We start from the raw sequence: 14,291 nt of genomic DNA on the forward strand, positions 1-14,291 counted from the left end.
CCCGAACCAGGAGGAGGAGCAGCCTCGGCCGAAACCGTGACACAGCAGCATCCCAATAGTAACCATTCAGAGGGCAATCAGACAGACAGACAGACAGACAGACAAAAGAGACAGACAGACCTAGTCCTGTAGGACAAGGGGTCCTCAATTACATTCAGCAGTGGGCCGATTTTTCCTTGAGTGGATGGTCGGAGGGCCGGAACATAGTTATAATTCATTTGTACACTGCAAATTGACTGCAATAATCCCAATCAAATATTTCACAAAAATTGAATAATTTCAAACCTTTATTACATTAGTAGACGATCACATTTGCCTCTGTATTTATGCGTGGGAATACTTGGGAACAGATTTCCTAAATTAAAAACACTTTGAGCTCATTTACTGGTGTCTTTACAGTCTTTTATGTCCAAGAAAACTTTGGGGGACAAATAAAATCACCCGCGGGCCAGGCTGCCTTTTGGTGAACCCTGACCTATAGCATGCTAGCTACTGGCAACAGGCCATAAACAACAAGGAAATCCTATAACAGGCCTCTGCTAAAATCATGCCTTGTCATTACACTGTCTTTATTATGCTGATACCCTGAGACAGGCAGACATGTGGAAACTTGTAAATAACAACCCTAGAGTGAAAGCACACACGCAATAAACTAGACTAGAGGACTCGATGTCCCACTTTTGTCCCACTCTACGCAGGGTAAATGACTTGCTTTCTATGTAATGAGAATTGTTTGATGCACACAATTTGTGTTTCTTCAATAACAGTGAGAGTTAGACACTCAGTGAGCTAGGGCCAAGGGTAGTATTAATCAAGGTAGAATATACCTGTAGTATACTGTGATAGTAAGAGGGGAGGTGGTTTACAGATATAAAAGTCAAGGAGGGGCTGTGAATCAACTTCTATGAATCCACTTCAAGGAAGAGCGCATCAACGCAGCATCTCTCTGCTTATTTACTGGAGTTCAACTTGGCATGTCACTGTAGGTCATTCTGTGGCAGGCAGCATCAACTATACAGGTGTTACCTTACCCTTACGGTATCTAACAGGTTTATCAATTCTAAACACAAGGTTGTTGAGTGAGTGGCAGTTGCTTACAAGCCCTAGGCCCTTGTTCTCACAAACCATTCATGACACAACTTGCAAATAAATCAACCTGGACTCAGGGGTAGACCTAACATAGCAAACATGAATCTGTCTCCCTCCATTTAGTATGATATGCTATGTTTAGTATGGTATGTATTAATTTGCAGATGTCCATCATTTCGTATGATATATTACGAATTGCAATTCGTACAGTATGTTACGAATTTGGAATACATTTAATACACTATATATACAAAAGTATGTGGACACCCCTCCAAATTAGTGGATTCGGCTATTTGAGCCACACCCGTTGCTGACAGGTGTAAAAAATCGAGCACGCAGCCATGCAATCTCCATAGACAAACATTGGCAGTAGAATGGCCTTACTGAAGAGCTCAGTGACTTTCAACGTGGCACCGCCATAGGATGCCACATTTCCAACAAGTCAGTTCGTCAAATTTCTGCCCTGCTAGAGCTGCCCCGGTCAGCTGTAAGTGCTGTTATTGTGAAGTGGAAACGTCTAGGAGCAACAACGGCTCAACTGCGAAGTGGTAGGCCACACATGCTCACAGAACGGGACCGCCAAGTGCTGAAGCGCGTAGCACTTAAAATCGTCTGTCCTCGGTTGCAACATTTACATTACATTTTAGTTATTTAGCAGACGCTCTTATCCAGAGCGACTTACAGTTAGTGAATGCATACAAGGTTTTAATTTTTTTATTATTATTTTTATACTGCCCCCCCGTGGGAAACGAACCCACATCCCTGCCGGCCAAACCCTCCCCTACTTTGGACGACGCTGGACCAATTGTGCGCTGCCCATGGGTCTCCCGGTTGCGGCCGGCTGCGACAAAACCTGGACTCGATCTCTAGTGGCACAGCTACCACTGCGATGCAGTGCCTTAGACCACTGCGCCACTCGGGAGGCAACACTCACTACCGAGTTCCAAACTGCCTCTGGAAGCAACGTCAGCACAAGAACTGTTCATTGGGAGCTTCATGAAATGGGTTTCCATGGCCGAGCAGCCGCACACTAGCCTAAAATCACCGTTGCGCAATGCCAAGCGTCGGCTGGAGTGGTGTAAAGCTCGCCGCCATTGGACTCTGGAGCAGTGGAAACGCGTTCTCTGGAGTGATGAATCACGTTTCACCATCTGGCAGTCCGATGAACAAATCTGGGATTGGCTGATGCTTGGAAAACGCTACCTGCCCCAATGCATAGTGCCAACTGTAAAGTTTGGTGGAGGAACAATAATGGTCTGGGGCTGTTTTCATGGTTCGGGCTAGGCCCCTTAGTTCCAGTGATGGGAAATCTTAATGCTACAGCATACAATGGCATTCTAGATGATTCTGTACTTCCAACTTTGTGGCAACAGTTTGGGGAAGGCCCTTTCCTGTTTCAGCATGACAATGCCCCTGTGCACAAAGTGAGGTCCATACAGAAATTGCTTGTCGAGATCGGTGTGGAAGAACTTGACTGGCCTGCACAGAGCCCTGACCTCAACCCCATCAAACACCTTTGGGATGAATTGGAATTCCAACTGTGAGCCAGGCCTAATCGCCTGACTTCATTAATGCTCTTGTAGCTGAATGGAAGCAAGTCCCCGCAGCAATGTTCCAACATCTAGAGTGGAGGCTGTTATAGCAGCAAAGGGGGGACCAACTCCATATTAATGCCCATGATTTTGGAATGAGATGTTCGACAAGCAGGTGTCCACATACTTTTGGTCATGTAGTGTACGTTACAAATTCCAATTTGTTGTGGCTAACGTTAGCTAGGTGGCTGATGCTTAGCTAGGCTAGGGGTTACGGGTTAAGGTTAGAGTTAAGGTTAGGGTTAGGGGAAGGGTTAGCTAACATGCTAAGTAGTTGCAAAGTAGCTAAAAAGTAGCAAGTAGTTGCAAAGTTGCTAATTAGCTAAAATGCTAAATTTGTTTTTGATAAGATTTGAACACGCAATGTTTTTGTTTTTGCCTTAAGTAAGCTTATGTCTTATGTAACCATACCAAACGTAACATATCATACTCATTTGAGTGTCCCGGATTTATGTTTACCATGTTACGTCTAGTCTATGAGAGCAGGCTGAATAAATAGAGAACTGGTAGGGAATCTCCACTTCTAAAAGTTGAGTACAACCGCCAAGAAGCCGCTTGAGAAATGCAAATGCCTTTTTTACATAGACAGAGAGAGTTAGTAAACACAAACAGATTAGGAGTTTACTGGTACTTTCCCTACAGTGGATACCCAACCAGCAAGGCTAAGCTCTCTGCTGTGCACTAGGGTCTGCCTCATACACACTAAAAGACACTTCCTGCCTCATGCATAAGAAAGCAGGTCCCTCCCTCCCTCCTTCCCTCCCTCCAGCAGTGCTGCTCTCTCTCTCTCTCAATTCAATTCAAGGTGCTTTATTGGCATGGGAACCACATGTTTACATTGCCAAAGCAAGTGAAATGGGTAAACAAAAGTGAAATAAACAATAAAAAGTTAACAGTAAATATTACACTCACTCTCTCTCTTACTCTCTCTTGCTCTCTCAATTCAATTCAATTTAAGGTGCTTTATTGGCATGGGAAATATTTGTTTACATTGACAAAGCAAGTGAAATAGATAATAAACAAAGGTGAAATAAACAATACAAAAAATTACAGTAAACATTACACTCACAAAAGTTCCAAAAAAATAAAGACATTTCAAATATCATATTATGTCTATATACAGTGTTGTAATGATGTGCAAATAGTTAAAGTAAAAATGGAAAATAAATAAACATACATATAGGTTGTATTTACAATGGTGTTTGTTCTTCACTAGTTGCCCTTTTCTTGTGGCAACAGGTCACAAATCTTGCTGCTGTGATTGCACACTGTGGTATTTCACCCAATAGATATGGGAGTTTATCAAAATTGGATTTGTTTTCAAATTCTTTGTGGGTCTGTGTAATCTGAGGGAAGTATGTGTCTCTAATATGGTCATACATTTGGCAGGAGGTTAGAAAGTGCAGCTCAGTTTCCACCTCATTTTGTGGGCAGTGTCCACATAGCCTGTCTTTTCTTGAGAGCCAGGTCTGCCTTCGGCAGCCTTTCTCAATAGCAAGGCTATGCTCACTGAGTCTGTACATAGTCAAAGATTTCCTTAATTTTGGGTCAGTCACAGTGGTCAGGTATTCTGCCACTGTGTACTCTCTGTTTAGGGCCAAATAGCATTCTAGTTTGCTCTGTTTCTTTGTAAATTCTTTCCAATGTGCCAAGTAATTATCTTTTTGTTTTCTCATGATTTGGTTGGGTCTAATTGTGTTGCTGTCCTGGGGCTCTGTGGGGTCTGTTTGTGTTTGTGAACAGAGCCCCAGGACCAGCTTGTTTAGGGGGCTCTTCTCCAGGTTAATCTCTCTGTAGGTGATGGCTTTGTTATGGAAGGTTTGGGAATTGCTTCCTTTTAGGTGGTTGTACAATTTGTCTGGATTTGGATAATTAGCGGGTATCGGCCTAATTCTGCTCTGCATGCATTATTTGGTGTTTTACGTTGTACACAGAGGATTTTTTTGCTGAATTCTGCATGCAGTCTCAATTTGGTGTTTGTCCCGTTTTCGTATCTTTTGCCAGATCATAATTGGTATGTTGAATTTTATGTTCCTTTTGATGTCATAGAAGGCCCTTCTTGCCTTGTCTCTCAGATCGTTCACAGCTTTGTCGAAGTTACCTGTGGCGCTGATGTTTAGGCTGAGGTATGTATAGTTTTTTTGTGTGCTCTAGGGCAACGGTGTCTAGATGTAATCTGTATTCGTGGTCCTGGCAACTGGACCTTTTTTGGAACACCATTATTTTTGTCTTACTGAGATTTACTGTCTGGGCCCAGGCCTGACAGAATCTGTGCAGAAGATCTAGGTGCTGCTGTTGGCCCTCCCCTCTCTCTCTCTCTCTCTCTCTCTCTGTTTGAAGCAGGCTTGACGTCACATGGTCTCCCAGGCAACAGGCTACCACAGGAGTGTTACTTTTTCCATTGCTTCTGAGCCCTCAAGATCCTTCACCTAAATTAACTTGGGTTTATAAAGTTTCCTTTTGGATTGAAACCATGACCAAATAGTGTGTGTGTGAGAAGTGTGTGTGTTTGAGAAGTGTGTGCGTGTGTATTTCGTTAACATCACTGCTGAGTGTGAATAGAGATGGGTAACACTTTAGATGTCCCTCTCACTGAGCGCAAAGGAATGCCTATCTGTCTAAAAAATATGTTTTGTCTGTAATAAGAGACTGACTATTCCTCCTGTATTGACCCAACTACGAGAAAAGGAATAATGGCGATAAAAAAATAATTCAAATTCATTTAGACAAATAGTCCGGAGTAGCCAACCATCATGCATAAAAGCACAACAACAACAACAATAACACAAAACATGTAAATCTCTCTCATTAGAACACATCAGATAAGTTAATTATATAGTGTTTGTTCAAAGGATAGGAGGTCATCTAAAGCCTGAGTGAGTGTCACTATCCTGCTAATAACCCAGGCACCACAACACATCACATCCTGCTAGCCTTGGCACCACAACACCATGTCCAGCCTTGGGGTTGTGATAAGCACCCATCATCCTTCCTGTTGGAGACAGGACGCTGTGGTCAGTCACTGCAGCCTCATTGACTACCCAGCCCTTTACACTGGTGTCAACAGGAAAAACCCACGCATCAACAACAACAACAACAACAGATGAAGCTACATGGGGTTTAAATTGTGAGTCTTCCTTGTGAGTCTGGCCATGTGGATTCTGCCTGGACTTGAATTGAACATCAATTTACGGAAATGTGGCTTTCAAGAAAATATGTCAGTTAGAAAAAGAACTGGCCACAGTCCAAGAAAAAAATATAATTAAAATATGTATGTATTCTGTCATGTTGAATAATAATATTTTTGGAGTCATAATAGATCATTAGCGCAACAGAGAGCTCCTGCAACAGTCAGTCCAACTACTGACTAATGTTATTGCACCACTGTAAAACTATTTTACAATGCTCGAGAAATGCCTCTGGGCACTTGTTATTGGCTCTGTTACAACAGGCAACCACAAGCCTGCTGCATCTGCACTGCAGAGAACCATGCTAGACTTCTACGCTGAGTCGCTCACTGTAGCACGGAGGGCTCTTTCCTCCTCTGGCCGGCACAGGAAAAGGAGACACCACCATGACATGATTTCCTGGTGACATAGTTTCAGTACCCCGACTGAGCGGGTGTCTCTAAACCCAGCCGCAGCACCTGAGAACCTAACCTAATAAGACTGCATACAGGCCTAGTGAGCCTGGTAGAAGATCAGTTTGTTCTCTAGCAAACTCCTCTGCTGTGTTCGTTGTCATGCCAAAATCTACTACAGCTCAATAGCACATGACAAAGGACTTGGCTAAAGCATTAGTTCTGCATCCAGGCTATAAAAGCCACCTGAATGCTTGATGCTATAAACAAAGTAATAATATATGCCATTTAGCAGAAGCTTTTATCCAAAGCAACTTACAGTCATGTGTGCATACATTTTACATATGAGTGGTCCCGGGAATTACATTTTAGTCATTTAGGAGACACTCTTATCCAGAGCGACTTACAGTTAGTGAGTGCATACATTTCTCATACTGACCCCCCGTGGGAATTGAAGCCACAACCCTCGCATTGCAAGCACCATGCTCTACCAACTGAGCTACAGAGGACCACAATGTAACAAAGTTATAATAAGCCAATATATAATGAACCTTTCAATGATAAGCTTCCTTTACTTTGTTGTTGGGATTGGGAAACCTCAATGGTACAGAGGCAAGTAGAGGGCTCCTGTCTGAATAGGCATGTTATAATGTCGTAGGTTTGGTGTAGTACTTGCAGTAGTTGCCATCATTTTAGTTTAATGTATACTTCTCCTGACCCACGCTGAATACAGAACTGCGCTTGAGCTATAGGCCTGAGCTGTAGGGAAGCTCCCACAGGTGAGATCCCATTCTCTGTACAGGAGTGACACAACCTGTCCAAATGCACCTCTGTGATTGGGACAGGAAGGGGATAGATGCTAGAACATGTTGAAGTGTTTTGAAGAGCTGAGGTTTTCATTGTGTATGTAAACAAGCATACCTGCCCAGGGACATTCCATTCTGACATAGTCAACCCTATCAAAACTAAACCAAACCTTTAGGAATGATGTAGTCTTCTGAGGAACATGCTGTCTTTCCCTATTGGACACTGTTGTACACTGTCTTTCCGTCTCTCTCTATCTATCTCTTTCTCTCTCTCTCTCTCTCTCACGCATACTACAGAGAGAATACCAGTGAGTGCATGACAGATGACATCTCTCACTAATCTTCTGTTTATTTTTCCGTAGCAAAGCATATTAGATCCTGCCAAGAAAGCCCTAAAAGGTGTGTGGTATCAGGATGTTATAACACAGTAGCTTCTTTTAAAATTATTACAAACATATTCCTGCTGGATCCCTCTTACAGGGAACTTTCGGTGAACTTTGATAGGAAGTGACGAGGACCTTCCAGGGAATTCACAAGTTTCAACTACAACAGTACTGTCCCAAACAGACAATTACGTAAGACTATTGAATTTGTCAGAATAAAGAAGATACTATACAGTGATGAACTTGATGAGTAAGAAGAGAGAACACAGGTAATTTCTTCTATTTCAGATCAACAAAATAATGTATCTGGAAAAACTATAGTAGCCCTAGTCCTAGAGGAGGTTATTGATATTTTTACACAGTTATCCTTATAATAGAGAATACTGTGAAAAGTAAGTACAAACTATAGCCAATGTATCCTAAGAAATGCCATCTTATTTACACCCAGTTAACATGAAATAATTGTAAAGTAGCATTCAACCCCTTTATAAAACCAAATATGCCCTTTCAAGCTGAGTTAATTTATCCTGTCTCCACTCCAGACACCTTATCCACCTATTTGAGCTCACTGCAAGAGATCAGTTCCAGTGTATCATAAAGTTCAAGAAAATGTCTCTCATTAATGAGCAGAGGTCTCCTGGGTGATGGTTCTGCCATCTATCATTAACCCGTAGCTTGTTACATGCATCTTCCCTTTTTCTGAGACTTACACTTTCCTCAGACATAGGCCAGTAAGGCTAGATAGGGCTGCCTCCCTGTCATGGATACATAAAAGCACAACATTCCTCTCCTAAGCAAATCAAAACCAGCGCAGTTCCATCCACTTAACTTCAAAGCTATCTTGGCCATCTTGGCCTTGCGGCTGTGCTCTGCATTCACCGATTTATTTTGTTTGCTATCGCCAGCCCAGATGGGCACAATTAAGTGTTTTGATTTGGGTGTTTTTACCAGACAAGACATCACATGGATCTCCTGGCCACAGGAGGTTGGTGGCACCTTAACGGGGGAGGACAGGCACGTGGTAATGGCTGGGGCGCAATGAGTGGAATGGCATCAAATTCATCAAACACATGGTATCCATGTGTTTGATGCCATTTCATTTGGTCCGTTCCAGACATTATTATGAGCCGTCCTCCCCTCAGCAGCCTCCTGTGCTCCTGGCGCACATCCCTTATGTCATGTAGGACGCATTATCCTGCTACTTTAGTCTGTCACTGAAGGCCTGTGTCTGTGTGTGTGTGCTCCAGCTGCAATCCAACAACTTGACACTGTGATGACGGTAATCAGTGATGCATCTCAGACGTAGAGTCAGAGTCAGACGTAGACAGGCCAAGGAGGTTTTTATAAGATGGCAAATTATCACAGACAATTTCTGAGGTATATTGTAATGAATGTCTCAGTTCCCCCATCAGTACACACTCACCACTACAGACATTTATTGGTAATAATACTTACGGGAAGCAAATCACGGTGCATTGTTTTGAATCATTGACGATCGAGCAGGTGGAAATCATGGCCAAGCAAACTCTTCCAGTAATTGTATACACAGCCCCCTCATTTATAAACAGTGCTTTAAGCCTTCTCTTTGAAGGCCTTCCAACAGCGCTCAGAGTCAAAGTGTCTGAGGCTGAAGACGGGACACAGAAGTACCTTTGTTTGTGAGAATGTCAACTGTTACTCAGGGAGGATGCCGACCGGTTTGTTGCAAGAGCGCCCGTTTGACAAAGACATTGGTGAAGAGAGGCCCTCTAACAAACTTAAAAGTTAATTTAGAGATGGGAGAGTCGGACCTAAATGTGCACTCTTAAAAGTGGCCAAACAGAATTGTCCAATTATTCCAAAGCTTTCTTAAACTTTTTTTATTATCAACTTCAGTCCCTATTCCATTGAACAATAAACCAAACGTAAACCAAAACCCATTCAATGTGAAAGAGAGGATGAAATGATAAGTGACAAAGTAAATAATAAATAACTTTGTTCCTTAATAAAAGCGTGTTACTCACCGCTTTCTGCTGGGTGTTGAGGAGGGCAGGTGACAGTCCCTCGGCTCTTTCTGGGTCGCTGGAGATGTCATCCTCTGATTCCTCCCAGGAGGAGGAGAAGCCTGTGGAGGAGGCTGATGAGGAGGACAGCTTCCTCAAGCCTCGGGATGACCTGGGGCTCTGCTGGGGCTCGCTGCCCGGATCACAGCCTTCTCCCTGGGCCTCCATCCCGTGGTCGGTGACTATGATGGCTGGGATGGTGGTCCCCACTTCTGGGCAGCTCCCCTCCCTGCCGGCCCAGGCCGAGGCTGCTTGCGGCTGGGTTTCCGTTGGCTCCGCTCCTGCCTTTGTCAGGCAGGTCTGGGCCCACTCCGCAGGGCGCTTGCTGTCGCTGCCTGCCAAGAAGCTCCCAACCCCCAGTGAACTCGGGGAGTAACTGCCTGCTGAACTGTCAGCTTGCGCCCAAGTTCCTGCTGATTTGTTCACCAGCAGACTGCCCTGTTCCGTATTTGGGTCAGCCGTGTTATTTTCCACTCTGCCGTTCCCCGTTACTCCCTCCTCCAAGCAGTGACACCCTTTCCCGTTCTGGAGCTCCTTGGGAAGGCTTGGAGGGCAGTCGCTCTGTGGGGGGTTGGGGGGGGGCACCTGGGCGGGCTGGTTGTGCTTGGAGGCTGGGACTGTTCTGCGCGGGGGCCTCGAGATGTGGGCCCCGCACAGACCCACTTTCTTGTTGACCTCCAATTTCTGGCGCTTCACCTCCCCGTTGGGGGCCTCATCATCTCCGTTGCTGCTGAGCCGGCGGACACGCTTTCCCACGATCACCCCCAGGGTTTCAAGGTGGCTGCCGGGGTCTGGAGAGGGGGGGAAGACGAAGGAGGCCCCAGGGGAGCGGTCTGGCACAGGCAGCACAGGCCTCCCAGTCCGAGGGCTGCTCTCACTCTTCAGATTGTTGCTATTCATCATAATCAGACTGCTCAGGGAATAAGCAGCCATAGTATCAGGCTGGCACTGTCAGTATGGGCTCCCATCTAGCCCTAGTCCTGGTTGCTGCTCTGGCGTCTACACCCCAGCATTTGGTGGGGTATGTGAGAGGAGAGGTGGAATTCCCTGCTGAATCTGCTATGGAGGAGAGTTGTTGAAGAGGAAAAAAAAACACTGTCAGTAAAAGCTTCAATAAAGGCTGAGGTTTTATGACTTGCATTTGAATGAGAATAACCCTTCTTTCCCCCACTGTGGTATGTGGACTAATGTGTGTGTAGCTTTCACTTTGTTCTACAAATATGACCCAGCAAATCCCTCACAAAGGTAGCATTCCTTCCCAAGGCAAGGTGGATTACTTGCCTATTACAAGATACAAATCAATGTTCCATGAAATAATAATGTGTTTGCTTTCTCTCTAGCTAAGACAATACCCAGAGTTTAACTTTTGTTACTTAAAATATACTGTAGTTAATGAGACACAAGAATAGATGTACTTGTTGCCATTAGTATTAGAGAGAAAAAGCAACAAATCATATCAGTATTCACTTTAGCTCTTACTAGTGTAAACTACATTTTTCTGAAATGGAATGATATGGCTATTTGGCATTGCTCTTTTATGATGTGCTTGTCTTTTTCTTTATAATCTAGGGCAGCCCCCGCACTTTGTCTGCCACGGAGGGCCAGCAGCGCTTGGGGAAACACATTGTTAAGTGTTCTGCTGAAAAAAACATGCTCCTCTGTTGCAAAATTATACACAAAGTGTATTCCAAATACTGAAAACATATGCTTCTGAAGGAGAAAGTCAACATGGCCTTTTATGTCTATGCTTCAGTGAGACAGAAATGGGATTAATAACGTAATACTCCAAGGAAAAAATACCATTCTGCATTCCTGAACCCTTATATCACATAAATGTGGTTTTAGCTAACCTGTGACACAAAACAGTCAAAACAAATAGTCACAGAATAAGTCTTGTAGGCTATTTTGAGGGTGAGTAAGCATATTGTGATTTAGCTCAAAAGTAGGGATCTCGAAACAAGTGTACTCTATATAGGATAATTGCAGTTGCTAGATTCTCTGGAAAATCTGTAAATAATAATAAACAAAAAGGCAGAGGGAAAGATTAAGTTTAAGCTCCATTTATATAAAATACTGGAATATTAGTGTTTCAGGGGGCAGGCAGAGAAGAAAACATTAAGTATTCCCTTTTAAGGGAAAAGAGCTGATGCAAGACATTTAAGAAGAATTGTTTAAAGGGCACCTGCACACACACACGCTAGCACACACACGCTAGCACACACACATTAGCACACGCACACGTATATTGTAATATTGTTGTATGGTGGTATTATACATTTTATATTGTAGATATGTAGTGGTGTAATAATGTTATATGATGTACTGTACACTCGGGTTCCCGAGTGGCGCAGTGGTCTAAGGCAGTGCTAGCTGTGCCACTAGAGATCCTGGTTCGAATCCGGGAGACCCATGGGGTGGCGCACAATTGGCCCAGGGTAGGGGAGGGAATGGCCGGCAGGGATGTAGCTCAGTTGGTTAAGCATGGCGTTTGCAACGCCAGGGTTGTGGGTTCGATTCCCACGGGGGGCCAGTATGAAAAAAATATATATATAATAATGTATGCACTCACTAACTATAAGTTGCTCTGGATAAGAGCATCTGCTAAATGTAAAAAATGTTTTATCTTGTGATTTAAGTGCCTTAATGTGTTTGGACCCCATGAAGAGTAATGGGAATCCCTAATAAATACAAATACTAATACCCTGGATCAGAACCCAGAATAACTACAACCCTGGTGAATGTATGTCACACAAACAAAACATTGACTTAACATTTCAAAATTAGTCCCTATTAACTTTACCACACAGAGTTGGGCTTTGGAGTTTCCTATGAATGACGTAGGTTCTAAATGAGTTTTAGTTGTTTTGAAAATGACACACTTCTCCATACAGACACACCATGGAACAACAATTCAATACCTTGTAGAAAATACTACTGTTCACCTCAAACTGAAATGTTGGTTAACATGTGGAAAAATGCTTCAGTAACAGCAGCAGTGTGGCTCCCCACACAATCCTCCCCAGAGTCCCCACCATCAGCCCACAGCAGGGCGAGGGTCTGGAGGCAGAGAGTGGGGGCAGTGCCAGGCAGGAGATGTCAGCCAACATTAAAGTGGACCAAGTGAGAAGAGAAACAGGCATTCACAGGGACACCATTGTGCCTCTGGCCAGGTGCCTGGGATGGGTCAGGTTCTGTCTACCTAGCACCTCTCTCTCCCAGTCAGACGCAACAAGCAGCTTTTCTCTCAGGGGCAAAGTGACACTTCCAGTCTCTACGGAGGGAGTAGCGCCTGTGATGGCTCCCATGAACCCTCCATCACTTCCCTGGAACTTAGTCAGCATTGACTAACTCAACTCACTGGCTCTCTTTCTATGACCTGGCATTTCCATCGAAATTAGGATAACAGAGTAAAGAAGAACAAAAAAAACATGAGAATGTGCCAATGTTAAGATAAATTGACTGTGGTGACTGTATTTCATTGGAATTTTATCAAACTTATATTCGATGATTTACAAGTTAGGTTTGTTTTATTTATATATTTCTCAACTTTGACAATAATTGGTTCACATGGCATTATGCAAACGCTCTCCAGTACAATAAGCACACATCTCTGTCAAGCACGTGGTAAGCTACTCTAGCTGCATGTGGGCTTTACTTCAAACTCAATTTGCCAATGTTGTTATAACGCTTACCGGGCTTCAATCATTACCATTATGACATTCTTTAGCAAATCGACACAAAGATTTTAGCTACTCTTAATCTAATAGCAAAAAGAAACCAATAGCAAAAGTGCAGTAGTTTATAAGCCTTATGCCAATTAGTAACTATCATTAGTAATATTTTCTCTGACCTTGTTTGACATAATAACAATAATAACAAACATATGTATTATTATTATTATTATTCGTATTATTATTGTTATCATCATCATCATTATCCCCAGCATCGTCATCACCACCATCATCATCATTACCTGGGCTATATCCTTACAGTTGAAACATTGTTATAACAAAGTAACAACTTGCTGCTGTTACTCTGTTGTGCTCGATCAATATTGTTGGCTTATTTCCTTGTTGCCAATAGCTACGTACAGTGCCTATAACTTATTTCTTATTCACAATATTATATTTGTGAGCAGTGTGAGTGTAAATAACGGCTAAAAAGCATTAATACAAAGAGCGTTTAATCTAAATAGCTTTTACCCACGCAGCTAAATTTAATTTATGCTGACACCTTGCTTGGAAAGTTTGAATGACACTAAACAGACTCATTGGAGATGGTAAGTGCAAGTCTTACCTTGTACTAACAGACACCTCGTCCTAATAGGAGTCCTGCTATACCGAACCGGTGGCTGTCCAACCCTCAAAGCCGTTGAGAATGTCTACAGCACCGAGTGCAATCCAGCGCGATTCAGAACATTAAACATCTCTTAAATTAAGCGAATTTCACATAGCACACAATCTTTTTATTTCCTCACAAGCAAAAGGACGGCCAGTTCTCGTATAAATAAACTTTTTCTCCCGCTGTGTGTCCAAAATACTTGACCCCTTGAGTTCTTCAACCCTTCGCTTTGGCGTAGTACTAGGCCGTTGTTTGCTTAGTGTACTTCAAAAAGCAGGAAGGAAGTAGACACTGACAGTAATTTCTACGCAACAAGCAGCTTTTCTCTCAATTCTCCAATTGCCTAGCGAAGAAAAAAGCTCCATACGTACACAGCCTTGAGTTGAGACGTCAACGACGATGCAGTTGTCTTGGCTAGTGAATATGTTTGGGTCATCACATAATAAAACTTAATTGGA

At 43.3% G+C, this 14,291-nt stretch overlaps 1 protein-coding gene across 1 annotated transcript in view; it reads right to left on the reverse strand.

Moving 5' to 3' along the window:
• Positions 1–14,087, reverse strand: part of LOC121552366 (inositol-trisphosphate 3-kinase B-like) — a 54,628-nt gene extending 40,541 nt beyond the window's left edge. Inside the window, exons 1-2 of the mRNA XM_041865249.2 lie at positions 13,789–14,087; positions 9,454–10,551 (exon numbers count right to left, since the gene is read on the reverse strand). Coding sequence (XP_041721183.1) covers positions 9,454–10,425 — 972 coding nt within the window. The 5' untranslated portion in view covers positions 10,426–10,551; positions 13,789–14,087. The remainder of the gene's footprint in view (positions 1–9,453; positions 10,552–13,788) is intronic.
• Between the last annotated feature and the right edge of the window lie 204 nt (positions 14,088–14,291).

Source organism: Coregonus clupeaformis, chromosome 36, assembly GCF_020615455.1.
Source record: "Coregonus clupeaformis isolate EN_2021a chromosome 36, ASM2061545v1, whole genome shotgun sequence".
Lineage (NCBI taxonomy): Eukaryota > Metazoa > Chordata > Actinopteri > Salmoniformes > Salmonidae > Coregonus > Coregonus clupeaformis.